Source organism: Clytia hemisphaerica, unplaced genomic scaffold (genome assembly GCF_902728285.1).
Source record: "Clytia hemisphaerica strain Z4C2 unplaced genomic scaffold, Clytia hemisphaerica genome assembly, whole genome shotgun sequence".
Lineage (NCBI taxonomy): Eukaryota > Metazoa > Cnidaria > Hydrozoa > Leptothecata > Clytiidae > Clytia > Clytia hemisphaerica.
In genome coordinates this window covers 131,942-151,505 of record NW_027103879.1, presented here as the reverse complement: position 1 = coordinate 151,505, position 19,564 = coordinate 131,942, and the positions used below count along the sequence as shown (strand labels likewise).

Genomic DNA, 19,564 nt, shown 5'->3' with positions numbered 1-19,564 from the left:
TTCTCGAGATTGGCTCATTAGTCTTTCCTGATTTTTTGCACAAAGATGCGTATTAGCTATGCTCAAAACATGGCTGAAAATGCCGGAAGTATGCCAGAAATCTCAATTTTTGCAGATGTTCATTGGATTTTTTCGTTATATTTCTTTGTTTTATAAACTAAAAACATTATTAATAGCAATGCCCACCATCAAGCATAATTCAATTGTCAATGAAACTGATTTTTGAAGCCGGAACTTTCTATTTCTTTCCCCCAGTGAAATGTTTGTGAATATTTTGATATTCTATACCAACATATAATTAACAGAGAATAAAACTTAAAATGCCAAAAAGGAAACAAGAAAGCAGAAAAGTTCGACCTGAAATATTGCCGTCCAAAGACGAAAATGAGGTATTGTACCTTTTTTTACTATCTACGATGGCCCCGAGGTTTCTCCACTTCTAGAAAAAGACAATTCAAGAAGAGAAGTAAAAATTGAAGAAGGGAAGTAAAAATTTTAAGAAGAGAAGTAATTTTTTTGTATTACTTCACTGAAAATTTTACTTTTCTTCTTGATTTTTTTACTTCTCTTTCAAGCTTTGAAAAAAATGACAAAAATACCACGTGGTTTTGATTACAACCCCTGACGTAGAAAGTTTATTGTTATTACAGAGAGACCCCTTACCAGACTCCAGAGGATGTTTGTAATGGCAATTATGTTGATTAGTGTGATTAAACGTTTAAAGCTATCCCTTAAGCAAAAGTTATAAAGCTTTTCATAAATTATAAAAACACTTTGGGAGAGTACTTATATTTATATAATCTTTGTTGTAGGATCACATGTTTTAGACGTTGTCTTGTGCTTTAAACAATTTAAAAAGGGTTAAAACCATTTTGGCAGCTCGCCAATGTAGAAATTTAATCACAATTTCGATACTTAAAGACATTTTACTTCCCTTTTTAAAATTTTTACTTCCCTTCTCGAAATATTTACTTCCCTTGTTTAAATTTTTACTTCTCTTCTTGAAACTTTCAGAACTTTTTTTAGAAGTGGAGAAACCTCGGGGCCATCGTAACTATCCTTTTTCTCCAGTTTGCTATATTAAACACCTTACATGATTAATTCCCTTTGTTAATGTTTTTGGAGGAGAATCGAATGAATCTAAAAAAAAAGCAATGTGGAGATGGAATTTCTCCCAATTCATTCCCTCTGTGCAGTCAGTAAACAAGAATTTACTTCACTGAGTGGCGATTGAGTCTTCTGGTTCCACATGGACCCATAGCTCAATGGTAGAGCAAATGCCCGCAAATGGCATGGTTGTGAGTTTGAGTCTCACCAGAACCGTTGGTTTTCCAGTGGTTCTGGTGGCTAGTTAGAAGACAATATGAGAGTGACTGTATTCACTTTATTGAAAAAAAAGTTTTTCTCGTTATTGCTCTATCTAAATTTTCATGTAGCTTTTATTATTTTCTTCTTTGTATTTTATTCACAGTTTCTATTGGACAAGTTGCAGAATGAAGAAGATGATATGAGTGACAGTGACGAGAGTGTTTATTCAGGTTTGGAAGAAGAAGCGGACACTGATTCTGAAGAAGGAGATGAAGTCAAAGAAATCAATAGTGAAGGAGAAGAAGAAAATGAAGAATCGACTGATGCTGATGACGAGGTATATCATGTAACACTGATTCTCAAATAAGATTTTAGCCTTATATCTTAATCTTCAGTCTTCAAATCCTCGAAAGAGAATTTATAATCAAGGCATTGTGACTTGCCATGACACTCAAAAGGTTTAGCCTTGCGCTAGCATCGCTCTCCCAGTGTTTTCCGGGTGTCATGGTATACGCCATGGCTTGGCAGCTCCCGTCTATCAAGTTGCAGTGTCTGTAAGCGCCGTGATTATTATTTTTAGGACCCATTCCGAATGTATATCTCATCTTTACATGCTTTTTAGGATGACTCAGAAGAAGAGGAAGAAGAAGAAGAAGAAGAAGAATCAAGCGATGAAGATGAGCTTCAAATCAAACAAACTAAATCATCCTCTGATACGAATGAAGATCATGCTGAAAATGAGAAAGGTGGTGATGTTGTGAAAGAGGTCCGCAAGAAAGCAGTGTTTGAAGATGTTGACACGTCTGACGAAGAGGTTTGAATATAACTTTGTCTGTAATCGCTTTAATGAGATAAAGTCTCACGATATGAAATTTTACAAATCAAGTTTAGTTGCTACGGGAGTTCCAAAAGGCCTCATTTGCCAAATATTCAAAATTCAGTCAGCATGGACATTTTTACAGTAAAAAGGCACAACAATTGTGAAAATATCATAGCTGAGCCAAAAGTGCCATTCGTGAAATCAAGCAAGGACCAAGCAAATCTTAGATGATGATCTCGACTGTGATTTTATCTCATTATTGAAGTATTTTTTAGACTCATCTTTAAAGTAGGTCTGAAATTATTTTTAAAGTATCATGGCCTCAGTTATTGCTTCGTCATATTTCATTTTAAGTTTCCATATTTCATATACTTTATTACATTAATGAAGCATAACTCTGTAGATTTAATTTAATTTTAATGCACTATTAATTCATCATTTTTTACCCTCCCACAGGACATTCGAAACACGGTTGGTAACATCCCTATGGAGTGGTACAAAGACTATTTGCACATCGGTTATGATCTCGATGGGAATAAAATCGGTAAAAAAGAACAAGGCGATCAATTGGATAACTTTCTCACCAAAATGGAAGATCCTGATTATTGGAGGACAGTTCGTGATAAAGTCAACATGGAAGACATCAAACTGACTGATGAAGAGATCGAGATCATTCAAAGGATTGAAGGAGGACAATATGCTGATAAAGATTTTGATCCTTATGAACCTTACGTTGATCATTTCACCAGTGAAACTATGATTCATCCCATCAAAGATAACCCGTCAACTAAGAGGAGTTTCACACCTTCCATTTGGGAACATAAAAAGGTAATATCAAGTGTTTTGATAGCTCAACTGTTACATGAACCATTAAGAAGAAAACAAATATTACATCTGAATTATGAAACTTGGAGTTCTACAAAAATGAAATAGTTGTTTTCTTTTTGATGATCAAAAATAGGCTACTAATGTCTAATGTATTCAGAACACTGAGGATTTTAATTACGAAAAATAACGGAAAGTAGATTATCTTAAATAGATTTTCTTCACATTGCAAATATTTTCTTGACTAATATTTTCATTGTCAGGTCATGAAAATCGTGAGAGCGATTCGTAACGGTTGGATAAAACCGAAAGTGAAGTCGGATGGACAACCCAAATATTATTTGATATGGGGAAAAGATGACAGGGTAAGCTGTAATTGTATATATACTGTAGAGTCTCTCAAAATGTCTTCTTAATAACTCGAACAAAGTCGTGTTCCCCGTGTGTGTTCGTTCGAGATATAGTGACTCAACTGCATAACGTGCGTTGGAAAAAAAGCTAAAACACAGGGAAATTCTAGGCTAGATGCTACTTTATTTTCTATCGGAATGTTTGGTTTGTTTTCGTTTTATTTACTTGTATCGTTGTTAAAACATTTGACTTCCCCAGGTTCCAAATACACAAAAAAATGAGCCCCTCTCTTTCGTTAGTGTGATTTATTGTACACTATACATTATTGTTTCGTACAAGAAAATTTATGTTTTCACTTTTCAGCCAAATGATCATCCGATGAGATGGGCCGCTCCAAAGCTAAAACTTCCTGGTAAAATTAAAGAACATCATTGCCTTTAGTGTCATACTTTTGATACGAATGTAGATTATAATTTAAATAACATTTTAATGGTCATTCTGTATATATTTTTCGACCTGCTTGGTACAGGTCTTCGTCAGGTCTAAACAATACAAACGGTTGAAGGCGCTACCTTGACTTTTTTTGACGTCAAAAAAGTCAATGTAGTGTCTTCTCCCTAATGTGCGAGAGCATTGGCTTCCAAAACCTAGATGTCCCATACTGACCATCGTCTAAATTAAGACCATGGTCACTATGTGGCGCCGTCTGACGGAATTGGATTTCCAATGCTTCTCGCACTTTTCTATCAAATTTGTTCTCTTCAGTCTTTAAAGAACATCATTTAATGGGGTCACAAAATTAGAGAAATTTTGTGTCCCTCCTTTCTATACTAAAAGCAAGAATACCTTTCATTTTACTATTCTTTCGAAATGTGATATTAGAAATGTGCTCCACATAAAATGACAAAAAGTGCGCAAAACAATTTTCTTGTTTTAAAGTATAGAATTTGATTTATGCAGGACACGAAGAATCTTATAACCCTCCACCAGAATATCTTCCCACTGAAGAAGAGGTAACTACTTAAAAAGTATTATTTAAGGAGCCTTTCCCGGTCAAGTTAATATAATTTGGACAACATTTATTCATTCTCCTTTCAATCTCATATTGCAGAAAGCAGCATGGGAAGCGTTGGATCCCGAGGATCGGCCACAAAATTATTTGTCACAGAAATTCGATGCTCTACGGAAAGTTCCCGGATATTCCAATTTCATTCAAGAGCGTTTCGAGCGTTGTTTGGACTTGTATCTTTGTCCTCGTCAAAGGAAAGTCAGAGTAAGGATGAACGTTGTTTATCGAATTGTGGGATGGAAGCCGTCAACTGATTTCCACCTGTGAAAATATTGTATTTTTGGTGATGTAATGGGTCATTCCATTAAATTTCCATACAGGGGGTTGGACACATCTTGGAAATGTGTGGATACTGCCTGGAAAATGGCAAGAACGGCAAAAAACCCTTGGAAAATTTCTTTTCAGACTTTGAAATGAAAGTGGACGAACTTAATCAGTCTTTTAAGCCCTGGAAATTTTAAAATAAATTTTTCACCCCCTGAAAAAATGAAAAAACACTCTTTGACACCCCCTGGAAATTCTGCTCAAATTACCCCCTGAATGTTTGTTCACCCCCTCTGTATGGATATAAAATGGAATGGCCGAATATTTTGCAAAAAGAAATTTTCGTAGTTGATTATTTTATCAGTCAAGCACAAACTAATCAACACTTTTCTTCATAGTTGAACATCAATCCGGAAGACTTGATTCCCAAACTACCAAGACCTAAAGACCTTCAACCTTTCCCAACCACTGAGGGAGTAGTAAGTCAATAGCTTATTTGATTCCCAAACTACCGAGACCTAAAGACCTTCAACCTTTCCCAACCACTGAGGGAGTAGTAAGTCAATAGCTTATTTTATTTCCAAACTACCGAGACCTAAAGAACTTCAACCTTTCCCAACCACTGAGGGAGTAGTAAGTCAATAGCTTATTTGATTCCCAAACTACCGAGACCTAAAGACCTTCAACCTTTCCCAAGCACTGAGGGAGTAGTAAGTCAATAGCTTATTTGATTCCCAAACTACCGAGACCTAAAGACCTTCAACCTTTCCCAACCACTGAGGGAGTAGTAAGTCAATAGCTTATTTGATTCCCAAACTACCGTGACCTAAAGACCTTCAACCTTTCCCAACCACTGAGGGAGTAGTAAGTCAATAGGTTATTTGATTCCCAAACTACCGAGACCTAAAGACCTTCAACCTTTCCCAACCACTGAGGGAGTAGTAAGTCAATAGGTTATTTGATTCCCAAACTACCGAAACCTAAAAACCTTCAACCTTTCCCAAGCACTGAGGGAGTAGTAAGTCAATAGCTTTTGATTTATGGTTAACTCCCTCTAATTTGAACCTCTTTTATTCGAATCATTCTGTAAATCGAACTATCTCATCCCCTCAGCTGGAAAGTGATACAAAATATACTCTCCGTAATCCGAATCTTTGTTCATTTCTCTTTCTTCTTTTAGAGGTACAAAGGTCACACAGACGTCGTGAGATGTATATCAGTCGATCCAACCGGTCAATGGTTAGCTTCAGGTAAAATGTATTTTGGTGCCAAGGTTGTTAATCCTCATTGAAGAATACATTAAACATCTTTCCATGCAATGTTTTTAAGGAATGTTATACTTAGTCTTCAATAAAAATGTTAACTATTTTCAAAAGAATGGAATCTATTGTTTATATTTTTTGGGGGATTTTTCATGGGGACACCTATTATGTCGTGAAATCTTAGATATCGAACGGGTCCTTGTTTTACACGCCTTTTTTCTTTTTTATGTGTATAGTTAGGCTGTGTTTATATCCAGAAGAATTCAGTTTACATTCAATATTTCACATGGACGGGTCTGTAACACATGTTACTCAAAAATGTTTTCAACTTTGTAAAATATTAAAAATACCGTATCATGCTTTATTTTTCTGATAAACTCAATCTCAATTCTTGTTTTTTCTGTAGGAAGTTCTGACAATACCATACGTTTCTGGGAGGTGATTACAGGACGTTGTATGAAGACTTTGAACGTTGAGGGAACAGTGAACAGTTTGGAATGGAATCCACAAGACACTATACCCATTCTTGTAGCTGCCGTGTAAGTTTAATATTGCATTGAACCCCATTCATACTTAACACCTCAAAAACTTGAGTGGTGAAAACGCTCGGCAGATTAAAATTATCAGTGCACGAAACTCTTCCGTCTCCATGAGGTACAAAAAGAAGCTCTTCCGTCTCAGAATTAAAAATTTTACTAAATTTGAAGAATTGAATTTTACCTAATTTACTGTTTAAAAAAATCCGTTACCATCTGAGACAAGAAACTTTGCTTTGACCCCTAAATGATACTCTCTTTCAGTGATACAGATATGTTTATAATCAATCCTGGATTGGGTGATAAATTGTTATGCAAAAATATTGATAACAAAATGAACACAACGAGTGAAGATTTCCAACAAAGCGAACTTGCAACGTGGTCAAAATGCAATAAGAAAGACAATGAACTTGGTTTCCGGTTAAAGATCTCACACTCGAAGGTGACTTTATTATTGTAGTATTAGAGGAGAATTTTTGTTTCTTGATCGTATTGTTCATTGACGCAGTTACCCCGAGCAAATATACTATCTTTATCAACAGTTCTTCGTTACGTTTTAACTCGACGATTAATGCAACCTATTTCTCAATTTCTCAGCCAGTCAAACAAGTTACTTGGCACGGTAAAGGAGACTACATTGCTGCTGTGATTCCAGACGGTATGTGATTTACCTGTCAGTACTCAAAATGGTGCATCCTTCAATATTTCATTTTACCAGGTACTCTTTGTTGAAATGACTAAAAATTGTGCTTCTCTAATCCATAGGTGAAAGCAAGTCAGTGGCCATTCATCAATTATCAAAAGGAAAATCACAGGTATTTTGTACTTTTGGCCGTGTAATAAATACACTTCTCGTGCATTAATTTGTATTAATTTTCCTTTTGCTCAAGATAGCCTGATTTTAATATTTAGTAACCTAGAAAGTGTTTTAAAAAGTTTTCCTACATAGTAGGGGGCCAAGCCTGGGGCCCCGTGACATCTTTTCTACGACCTGGCCATTTTTAGTCTATTCCAAAAAACAGTATATTACAAGATATTTTTGAGAGGGAGGACGCGGACTAGACCCGGGAAAACTTTTTATGACCAAAATAGTGACGCCATAGGCAAAACTGCAAGGGAAAATAAGGGGTAGGAAAATAGCTGATTTTCGAAAGTCAAAATAAACGAAAATGATTGGTACCATCAGAAAGAACATGAAAACCTGAGCAAAAAAAATGTATTACAACAACTCTCTGACTAAAACACACAAAGAAATACAGCCGCTTGAAGTTAAAAAACATACCGACGTCAGTACGATCAAGACAAGATTTGACGTCAAATCACAGTAGAGCTGACAGTTAGTTGGTCTTAAAGCAGTGCTGACGAGTCCTAATAAGGACGAAATGCATATGCTGCTCTGCCACCCAAATCTCCTGAGTGAATATAGTTGGACAGAAATTCGTATTTCTTCACATATATACCCATCTAAAGTTTCATTCGACTTCTTATTACCCTAGACTACGTCGTATCTCCTTTCGTTTGGAGCGTAAAACTGGCCTTTAGCCTGGAACTTTCTATAGCGTAGACTGTAAACTCAATTGGAGAGTTTTTAACAGGAAAACGGCCATCATCACTTGATTTCATTTGATCATTTTACTTTTTCTACAGTGTCCATTCAAGAAATCTAAAGGACAAATCCAATGCGTCCGATTTCATCCCACAAGACCTTTCTTCTTTGTCGCTGTAAGTTTACATATTTGTCAAGAAAAAAATGACTCTTAATTCACATTTCCTCTTCAATAAATACTCAAAATATTTCTTTGAAAATTTCCAGCTAATGTCTTGATTAATAACTTTGGGTAACATCCAGAGGGTTCTTTGATTATTTTTCTCTAACTACCTTATCGGAATTTTCAGTCCTTTAATTGGCATTATTTTATCCCTGCCAAAAGAACAATACGAACAATGCGGAACCCGTTACACTTCTTATTTACAGACGCAGCGATACATCCGTGTATACAACCTTCAGAAACAAGAATTAACAAAGAAATTAGTATCAGGAATCAAATGGATTTCGTGTCTCGATATACATCCTACAGGTAACTTTCAATCCTGTAAAAGCAGGGCTGAAGTCTTTGATAAGTCAATTTATTCTCTAACTTTGTCAAAACCTCTGAACCATTAAAAGCACACATTTTGTTAATCTGCTGACTAAATGACATCCACGCAGAGGCTATTTAGAAAAAAAAGACCTTTTTAAATTTACAAGCATTAGATCGAAAGCCATGAAATTTCATGCCATATTACCTTTCCTATGACACCCCACTGGAAAATAAAGCAAAAATTTCGTCCCCGGTGGGAAAATATCCTTGAATTTCAGCCCTACTGGGGAATTGACTTTGATTTCAGCCCTACTGGGGAATTGACTTTGATTTCACCCTTTCACCCCCACTCGAAATTTCATGTTTAAAAATTGCACTCCAAAACCTTGGAACAATAGAATTTCTATACCCATTGGGATTTCTACTCAATAGGAATTTTTATCCCCACTGAGGAAAAAAAGCTCCACCGGGGCTGTGAGATACGCCTACTGTTTCCATCTCATATTTGGTTTGGGAGATATGCTGCACATTTTTTTTTCTTTTTTTCTATTGTTGATATTTTTTTGCACACGGTACAAGAGACTTAAATGTCTCTTCTGATTGGCTAATTGGCTAATTAAAAAAGAACAACAGGGACGATTGGGCCTTTGAAGGCTTAATTTTATGCAATTCATGTAAAGGCCTGTTTCCCTTTTATTTTCAGGATGTTGTATCTTCTTAATCTTTCTTCTTCAACGACAAGTTTTTCGTTTTATTTTCGTTAAGAGTGGGCCACATCCCCTTTAAGTATTACTCACCCAAAAGTCTGGAAGTCTCGGCTCAGTCAACCTACCAGTATTGATTCGAACCATGTTCATGAGGTAAGGTCATTTTTCTAACTATACACAGTAGTAGCTCTACATAACATAAGATTTTCTATTCGATTACAGGCGACAATCTTATCATTGGAGGTTATGATAAACGATTATGCTGGTTCGACATGGATCTCTCTACTAAACCTTACAAAACTCTAAGGTACCTGTCTTTTCATTGTTATTTTTTGAACGCAATGACGTTAAGTCTGAATACCCCTCCAGTTTCTGAAAATGTTCATTTAATCTTATAAACTGTGACTAATCATAATTGATAATTTTCACCATATGGTAATAAAATCCTGTACTTCCTACAAACGGATACTACATTGAGATATTTCTGAATATTTTCATGTAAATTTTATTTTCAAGACATCACAAGCGAGCGATTCGACAAGTGACATATCATAAACAATATCCTCTCTTCGCCTCTTCATCTGACGACGGCACTGTCATCATTAGCCATGGAAAAGTATTCAGGTAACATTAGCCTACTTGCTGTTGTATTTTTTTATGATCATCACGTATTTTGTGGAATATCTTTTTCATGATTTTTAGAATCCATACTAAAAGGATTTCACAATGGCCAGAATTTTAGGTCTATGCTTCCTGTTCTAGTTTAGGGTCGTTATATATTTATATATCACCTGAGATATATGATAGTATGCTGAATAAAATTCAGTCAATTCTTTCCTCATTTTTATAGCGATTTGATGCAGAACCCTTTGATCGTACCATTGAAAATTTTACGGGGCCATCAAGTCACCAATGATCTAGGTAGGTTCCTTAAAGAATTGTAATACATTATACTGTCCAGATTCTGATACTTATAGTTTAGTTTTAATCAAACAAACCTAATATTTGATATTAATATTAAAGACTTGGGAATAGATTTTCAATGTTACGTAACCTTACAAGTCCTGTAAGTGAAAGCTCAATACAAGTTTTAACCATTGACTTCCAAACCCGAAGGGTTAGACTCGAGACTCCTGGATGGAAAATGAAGCCACTTGTTTCCCATCCAGAACGCCCACGCGTAGTTTTTACACAAGCGCTGGATTTTAAATTAATATCGCAAGATTTAAAAAAATGCTGTCTTCAAAAACAAAGAAATCGCTAGATACGATCCGTCGTCATGATTGCGGCGCGTTTTAGGTGCGTTCTGGATGGGAAATAAGTGGCTTCACTTTTTCTTGCCTGGGAAAGGTTAGAGATTCTACTCTAGCCCTTCGTGCTTTAAACGCAATGGTTTTAACCATGAAAATTGATGGCACAAACGTTTCATATGGTCATCACACCATCAGAATTTTGAATTTTGAAATGATGTTCTAGAAACTGCCACGAAAATTTAGGGAATGAACTTTTGGGAATTTATCATAATTACCTGAAAGACGGTTACATAATATTTAAAACATTTTTCTCATTTTTTCAACGAAATCTGAACAATGATAGACAAAATTTTGAATCTGATAGAAATTTGGACAGAAGCAAAAGTCGGCCTTAAAAAAGGAGATGCCTTGGAGTTTTTACAAGATACTTCACTAGTTGGTCATTTAAAGTGATAGAGATGACGCGTTCTTTAGAAAAAGTAATAAGATTCTTTTATTACATCTTAACGACCAACCAAATCAAATAAGAGCTTGTAAAAACTCCAGCTTGTCCCTTAAAAAAGTGGAAATCTGTGGAATTGATACAATTTTCAAAATAAATTTTCGGAGCTTGAAAAAGGGACTCTGACCAGCTTTATGTACCTGTACCTCAACTAAACTTCTCAATCATTTTTCAGGCGTTGTTGATTGCCAGTTCCATCCACATCAACCGTGGGTGTTCTCAGCCGGTGCCGATAAAACCATACGGCTGTTCACTTGAGTGGCTTTTGTACTTTTTATAGGTTTTTTTTCCGTTGGAAGATATTTTGTATCTAAATTCAATAAGACATTGTGTATTTTATCTTTTGTCTGTTGCAGAGAATTGCTTCATTGTCATAAATCTTGTAATCTTTAAATGGAGAAAAAAATTTCGCTTTATGTCGATTTCCAATATTGTGAATTTTTTTTGGCATTTTCAATTCAATTTTTTACCATTTTCCCTTAAATAGATACCTTGACCTGAGATTTTCGGTCATTTTGCGCAGTTTGGAGTAATTTTTGAAAAATTATATTAAAATCCAAAATTTCAAACTAGCCTTGTCTATGCCCCGTTAAAACAAGTAATCATAAGTTATATGATTAAGTCTGGGCTATCTCTTTGATACGTCACTCGGGTTTAAGGGCTCTGACCATAGTCGAAAAATTGACTTTATAGTATATGAACATAAAAGTTATGTTTTAGGTTCTTTCAAACTTTTTAACAAAGAAATGCCTTTATAAATTCCTTTTAATCAAATCCCTTAAGAGTAATGAACTTTAAAAAGACGTCAATAATATGTTGCATTACCTTCTTTTATAAAAAGTGCTAATGGGTAATTAACCTTTTTGTTTCGAATTTTTTTCAAACTGTCCGCAAAGAATTGAACTGTTTTAAATTTTTCGGAAAAACTTTCTAAATTAATGCACCAAAAGCTATGGTTGTTTTTCTATGAAAAATTGCTCAAAAAGCACTGTTTTCAAGATTTAGAGACAAATAAGCTTTTTAAAAAATTTCCGAAAATCTATTTTTAATTTGGTAAAAGATACACCATCTACCGCTAAAAAATTTCCAAAATGCTTTTTCTTTGCCGAAAATAAGCTCTTTAAAGTTGAAATACTCTTCTTTGCAAAAGTCTTCATTTTCTTCATCAAATTTTTTCATTGCGATTCTTAAATTTTCAGACTCAAGGATAATTGGCCTAACAGAAAATGTATAACTTGTCACAGTTTCAAGTAGAGATTTATATTTTGTACGTGGCAAATATTAAAAATTCACTATGGTCAGACCCCTTAAATGGTTTATTTTTCGGCATCAACAAGAAGACAAATCGGCTTACATTCCTTTTTTTTTATCTTACCATTGTAATCCGAAACTTAATAGTAAGCCCATTTTCTTTAATTTTCGCCCTAATTCTGTTTTTTTGAGGTCGCTCGATTTTTTTAGTCAAAGCACTAACTTGTTATACATTTATGGAAATCACCTATACTTGCAATATATCTCTAATCTTAATTTTTTGAAAGTTTTCCAAATATATACCTATAATTCTTGCCTGAGACCGTCATATTTATCCGAAAATCACACCAAAGTGTCCGAAAAAAAATTGGCACCTAAGTTATTTTGATTCCCCTTCCCCTTCCCCTTAGCACAGGAAAAAATCTTTAAATCCCAAACTAGTGAAAATTGAAAAACAGATTGGGAATTTCAACCCATTTCTTTTAGGATTAGGGAAAGTTAACTTGGGATTCTTTGGAGCATTGGGTATTTGTTTTTACCATTCTGGAAATAATTTCCCAAATCTGTTTGGCATATTCGGGATCAATAAAATCCTCTATGGCAAAACCTAAATCATAAACTTAAAATTTTTGAAATAGGTAAAAGTTGTGACCAAGGTAGGGAAACAAAATAACACCAACCGCTAAAATTCTTTCTAAATGAAAAAAGAAACCTATCCGAAAATTCAAATTCACAAGTTTGGTAATCTAATTCATAAAGAAACTAGGAAAAATTAGAAATCACATCGTGAAAAATAGATTACATCTGAAATGGAAACCTATCCGAAAACACTCACAAGTTTAGTAACTTGGTAATTTAGTTAGGGAAAGGAAATATCACGAATTGTGACCTTGCTTGCTTTATTCTATTTTTTCTCTGGATTGGGAAATGTGATTTCTCGAATTAGGGAAATAAAATTTCCCAGATTGGGAAATTCGATTTCCCGAACTCTTTAATTTGAGTGTATCCTTTAAACAATTAATTAAATCAGAACTTATTTTTCAAACCTTAAGACAATTCAATCAAAAATTTTAAACTGTCACAAATTAGAGCCTAAGTTCGGGAAAATTATTTTCAGGTTAGGGAAAATTGATTTCCCTAACTTGTATTACGCATGCGTGAGAAAAAACCACAAGTGATTTTTCACTCAAAAGTGTTCGAGTCGCATGTAAAGCAAACCATTATAAGGGTGTATTCGACCAGTGTGTAACACAACGTTAAAGGTGAGGCATCCCGCCAGGGCGGCCTCATTCGTTCGCAATGGACTTGCGTTGCAAGGGCTCAGTGGATCGGTGAGACGGGTTTGAGGTCATTAAGTTGGCTCTCTAGTGCAGCTCCACTGTTGTGACAAAAGTGCCGGGATTCTCAAAGTAGCGCAAGTACATGTCAGGGCATACTGGAGAAGTGGGACGTGGGACGGTGGGACGCTCGAGTGGGACGCTCAGGTGGGACGCTAAGGTGGGACGCTAAGGTGGGACGCTAAGGTGGGACGCTCGAGTGGGACGCTAAGGTGGGACGGTAGTGGGACACTAAGGTGGGACGGTAGTGGGACGCTAAGGTGGGACGGTAGTGGGACGCTAAGGTGGGACGGTAGTGGGACGGTAGTGGGACGCTAAGGTGGGACGGTAGTGGGACGCTCAGGTGGGACTGTAGTGGGACGCTAAGGTGGGACGGTAGTGGGACGCTCTCTCGTAAGGCTTTTGAGTAATTTGGCTAACGTAACTAAGTCTTAATCCCGGCAAAAAGTCCTGAGTATCAGAGGTTAAGTTTTCAAAGAATATATTAACCTCTGAGGTCGAATTGTAGAAATTCTATCGCGTATGTGTCAATCTAATCAATGTAGAACGAATCACAGATGAAGAGCAAATATTACCATATTTATGTCTAGCAGACTGTATCAATAAAGATGTTTACTATTGACGAATTCCCCAGAAACCTCCAATTGTAATTAAAATGAGTTTCTTTTTCCCAAATGTATAATACAGTAATTACTAAACTATTAATTATAATGTCACTTTGATGGAATCATGCTGGAATCGAAATAAAAGACAAATATTTGTGTTAAGATTCTCTATCACTGACTCTTTTTAAAAAGCGTTGATGACGTTTTTCAGTTATGTTTTCAACGACGGGAATAAAAAATATCATCTTTGAACTTAATCCAAGATCTTGGATTAAGATGAATAGAATCGCCGTTTGTCTTCACAGCGTACAATATGATTGTGAGCTGTGATTTTTCACGGTAGGCAAAAAGAGAATTTTATTTTCATTTTAGGATCAGGTAGAGTTAATCTTTTCAATGTTGTGCAACTTTGGTCCAAATTTCATGTTTACACCATCAGCCAAACTGGAGTTATTCAAGAAACAAGTTTTGCTGACGTCAGCATTTTTTGCTTTTTTCCTAATATCTTTTTTCCGGTGTAAAAATTAATTTTCAAACAGCAAGTCCAGTGATCTTCACTTCAATACCCTTCTTTTGATGTATGAAGTAATACTAGTCATAGCTTTCACTAAATGCCCACGCAGAAGATCATACACTTATAAAGCTTTTAATGCCTTAAAGATTAAAGCATTAAAAATAATCAGGAATAATTGATTGATTTAATTATTGAATGATTGATTACTGCATATGCTTGAAAAAAAAATTATATTCCATTAACACAATACTTGAAGAATTCATGCAGCTTGATAATTTGATAAAATTTAAGGAAAAGCTTCTCAAAAATTTATTTCAAAAATTATGGTATCATTAGTTTACTGGTTTTCACATCTCCTGTTTGTTTTTTTCTCCCAGTTTCTTTCTTACAACAATATATGTCATGATTATTATTCACAATAGACCTTTTCTGATAATGCCGCAGACATCTTAGATTGTAGGCAAAATATATAGCGGTGAATAGACCTTTTTTAACAAGAGGCAGCCATTTTGAATAATTATGTACTCCAGCATAAAAACAATGATACAGCCATGCATAATTTTTAAAATATGCATAATACAGTAATTAGCATGGCTGTGTCACTTGTTTTTATGCTGGAGTACATAATTATTCAACATGGCTGCCTCTTTAAAAAAAGGTCTATAAAATCAACAAGGCAACCAATCAGAAATAGCTTGCTTTTTTTCATTGGCTGCGATATTTCAACAATTCTCTATTGCTACTTGCCTAATAAACAATAGTCAAGAAAATACTACGTATAAAATTTAGCAAAAAGTTCTGCGCCATCTTAAATTGGGTGAAATAGAAACCAATCCTAGTTAAGGCCCGGGCTCCTCTTGTGTACGCTGTGATTGCACTTCTCAAGCAAAATCTTCTATGTTGTTGGTCAAAAGAAAAATAAAGGAATGCCATTGTGGTCTATTCAGACTTACAGTCGAGAAAAGTTGAAATGCGCTTTAATTTTTTTTCAAGTGCATAGTACTTTTTCATGATGTGATGCAATCTTTTCTCCAAGCTGAAAGGATCGAAGCCATTAAGATGATCGCAGCGCAGACAATGAAGAGACGTGTCTCCGGGAAGCTAGACTTTTTGAGTTTATAGCTATATACTTTCACTTTATTGTGTTTCCGTATGACTGTCTGTGTATCTAGTCTAACCACCGTTAAATGCCTTCGGGAAGGTCCCTCCTAAACTTGGAAAGCCAGAATTGGAGCTATTTCACCAAACCACTGGAGCATAGGTTATATATTTAGAAAAAGTTGAATATGCGCATGTTAAGTTGAACGAATGTTAAAACAGTGAATACACTCTAAGTGAGGTAAATCCAAAAGAAATTCAACATTCAACATTCGTTCAACCACTTTTGGATTCAACTTTACATATGGCCATATGCGCATACATTCAACATTTTTTTAACTTTGCCGGTATCTTGTTTTACTAAGTTAAGAAGGACTTTCTCGAGTTACGACCATATTATGGTATTTAAAGCTCAAGAAGCTCTATAAACAATAAAGCTAGTTATTAATATAATAACAGACAAAGATAAATTACAGTTTGAACAAAAAATATCAAATATCAAAGGTACGTACATTAAAAAACTTGAGCAAATTTCTTTAAAGATTCCAGAAAAAGAATTGAAATCATTGCCGAAATGAACTTCTGACTAAATTACAGTATTTAGTATTCAATTTCAAAGACAAGAAACAAAACTTGACATACAAAACACTTTTTCCAGTCAATCAGCTCATCATCATAACCAGTCTGCCATTTTGTTTGTTTTGATTTGCACAAGTAATATTGTAATTCGTGTTATATCATACACTGTTATAAATAATTTGCATTTATAACACTCGCTTCAGCTTTTCAAAACTAATAAATTGTAATACGTAATAATGGTAATATGAAAATACGCATACTACTAAAAACCGAACATTTACGGAAGAGACTAACTACGGGGATGCTTGCGCGACAAAACAAAAAAACAACAAAATTTCGAGATTCCAGTCCAATATCTATGCGTGAAACTATGAGTGCCTCCTCGTCGCTGCGCTCCTGCGGGGGCAATGATTTGACAGGTGGAACTGGTGTAAAAAAATTACGGTAAATTTGGACGTGCTTTATTTTGCCTGAGCCCCGGTGGAAAATTTTACCCTAATTTTCGTCCCCACTGAAAACAATCAATTAAACCAATTTTCACTGCAAAATATCATGCTATTTTTCCAATCCCCACTGAATTTTCTAGCTTTGTACTAGCTTTGCGAGGTGACGGGTATGTCCGAGCCAAAAATCGAAAACCGACCCTTAGAGAGTAAGAATTGGCGTTTTTTGGACCCTTTGAGAGACTTTTTTCAAAATTTTTGGTATATTTTTGCTCGTTTTTTGTCCAAATTTTTGAAAATTACGACCCTTTGAGAGAGGAAATTTTGATTATTTGAAAATTTTGGACCCTAACAGAGACTCGATTTGCTTTTTAATGGTTTTTGTACCCCTTTCAGAGACTTTTGTGGTTTTGCCTAGTTGCCCCCCCCCCCGGGTTGAAAACAAAAGAATTTAAATCCCCGGTCATGAAAAATAAGGGAATATCGATCCCCATTGAGTTTCAGTGCGTTATTTTTACCCCCACTTGCTGAAAAAATTCCACCGGGTCTGTGAGAAGGGGGTGTACAAAAGTGAACTCTGAAAGTTAAAAAACCACACTATAAAAGCATGGAGATTAAAGCATCCCCCCCTAAAGCAAAATATGATAGAAACTTACCAACTTCTCCAACTTCTTTGATTATATCAATGTCTTTAATCGTGAACCTTTCGATTGAATCATCGAAAATTTTTGTTGTCTTCGTGCTCAAAAGAGTTGGTAACATGATGCACAAACAAATGAAAATAAAACCAAAAAACTCAATAAAAATCTAAAAACAACTTTCAACGATGGACACGCGACTTTAAAAATCTTTAGCCTAGTCAGCTTCATAAAATTTGATGAAAGAAGTTTTTGGGCGTCACGTGTATGTTTCACCTCACGGGTTTTCCCTTTCACGTGAACAATGTGGATACTTTTATTATTCATGCTGATGGTGTAACCCTTTGTTGTCGATTCGAATGTTTTCCTTTCATTCGAATTTTGAATTCGAAAAGTAAACATCTTGTCTCTGGGGAAATCCCTGTGATTGGAATGTTCATTTTTTATATGATACTCTTTAAAATCAGTTCTCGCAGATTTAGACATTTAGCCTCTAGGCTAAAAAGAGCGTTAGAATTGTTGAAATTGCTCTGTAAATTACACAATTGAATTACACAAAAAGAGCCAAGAGGAGGAGCCAGAAATTGATTTATCTGACTGACTAGCTTTTTGTGTCTTTGTAGCTTCGATCAAATTGATTATGTTATTATTTTATAATCCATTCACTATGAAAAAAGTCAGAAACATTTCGATCGATCTGTGTATTGTTGCCCCCGCAGGAGCGCAGCGACGAGGAGGCACTCATAGTTTCACGCATAGATATTGGACTGGAATCTCGAAATTTTGTTGTTTTTTTGTTTTGTCGCGCAAGGATCCCCGTAGTTAGTCTCTTCCGTAAATGTTCGGTTTTTAGTAGTATGCGTATTTTCATATTACGTTATATACTATTACCATTATTACGTATTACAATTTATTAGTTTTGATTTAGCTTTGAAAAGCTGAAGCGAGTGTTATAAATGCAAATTATTTATAACAGTGTATGATATAACACGAATTACAATATTACTTGTGCAAATCAAAACAAACAAAATGGCAGACTGGTTATGATGATGAGCTGATTCATTAACTGGAAAAAGTGTTTTGTATGTCAAGTTTTGTTTCTTGTCTTTGAAACTGAATACTAAATACTGTAATTTAGTCAGAAGTTCATTTCAGCAATGATTTCAATTCTTTTTCTGGAATCTTTAAAGAAATTTGCTCAAGTTTTTTAATGTACGTACATTTGATATTTGATATTTTTTGTTCAAACTGTAATTTATCTTTGTCTGTTATTATATTAATAACTAGGTTTATTGTTTATAGAGCTTCTTGAGCTTTAAATACCATAATATGGTCGTAACTCGAGAAAGTCCTTCTTAACTTAGTAAAACAAGATACCGGCAAAGTTCAAAAATGTTGTATGTATGCATGGCCATATGTAAAGTTGAATCCAAAAGTGGTTGAATGAATGTTGAATGTTGAATTTCTTTTGGATTTACCTCACTTAGTGCTTAGAGTGTATTCACTGTTTTAACATTCGTTTAACTTTACATGCGCATATTCAACTTTTTCTAAATAACCTATGCTCCAGTGGTTTGGTGAAATAGCTCCAATTCTGGCTTTCCAAGTTAGGAGGGACCTTCCCGAAGGCATTTAACGGTGGTTAGACTAGATACACAGACAGTCATACGGAAACACAATAGAATAAAGTGAAAGTATATAGCTATAAAACTCAAAAAGTCTAGCCTCCTGGAGGCACGTCTCTTCATTGTCTGCGCTGCGATCATCTTAATGGCTTCGATCCTTTCAGCTTGGAGAAAAGATTGCATCACATCATGAAAAAGTACTATGCACTTGAAAAAAAATTAAAGCGCATTTCAACTTTTCTCGACTGTGAGTCTGAATAGACCACAATGGCATTCCTTTATTTTTCTTTTGACCAACAACATAGAAGATTTTGCTTGAGAAGTGCAATCACAGCGTACACAAGAGCAGGAGCCCGGGCCTTAACTAGGATTGGTTTCTATTTCACCCAATTTAAGATGGCGCAGAACTTTTTGATAAATTTTATACGTAGTATTTTCTTGACTATTGTTTATTAGGCAAAGTAGCAATAGAGAATTGTTGAAATATAGCAGCCAA

General features: G+C 35.2%; 1 protein-coding gene across 1 annotated transcript; it reads left to right on the top strand.

Annotated features, from left to right (window-relative positions):
* Positions 1 to 147: 147 nt before the first annotated feature.
* On the top strand, positions 148 to 11,292 carry LOC136808419 (ribosome biogenesis protein bop1-B-like). Its single transcript, XM_067064957.1, has 20 exons — positions 148 to 389; positions 1,472 to 1,645; positions 1,931 to 2,122; positions 2,585 to 2,956; positions 3,217 to 3,318; positions 3,668 to 3,716; positions 4,265 to 4,317; positions 4,416 to 4,577; positions 5,036 to 5,116; positions 5,818 to 5,887; positions 6,306 to 6,438; positions 6,700 to 6,877; positions 7,033 to 7,093; positions 7,201 to 7,250; positions 8,083 to 8,157; positions 8,411 to 8,513; positions 9,446 to 9,530; positions 9,740 to 9,847; positions 10,074 to 10,144; positions 11,154 to 11,292. The coding sequence occupies exons 1-20, from the start codon at positions 321 to 323 to the stop codon at positions 11,234 to 11,236; spliced, it is 2,271 nt and encodes a 756-aa protein (XP_066921058.1). The 5' UTR covers positions 148 to 320; the 3' UTR covers positions 11,237 to 11,292.
* The last annotated feature ends 8,272 nt before the right edge of the window (positions 11,293 to 19,564 follow it).

Bases quoted from the DNA above. Each gene is read 5' to 3' on its own strand.
- LOC136808419 (XM_067064957.1), top strand. From the start codon at position 321: ATGCCAAAAAGGAAACAAGAAAGCAGAAAAGTTCGACCTGAAATATTG. The intron at 3,319-3,667 runs GTAAGCTGTAAT...TTCACTTTTCAG, and splicing joins TATGGGGAAAAGATGACAGG to CCAAATGATCATCCGATGAG. The intron at 10,145-11,153 runs GTAGGTTCCTTA...ATCATTTTTCAG, and splicing joins TCAAGTCACCAATGATCTAG to GCGTTGTTGATTGCCAGTTC.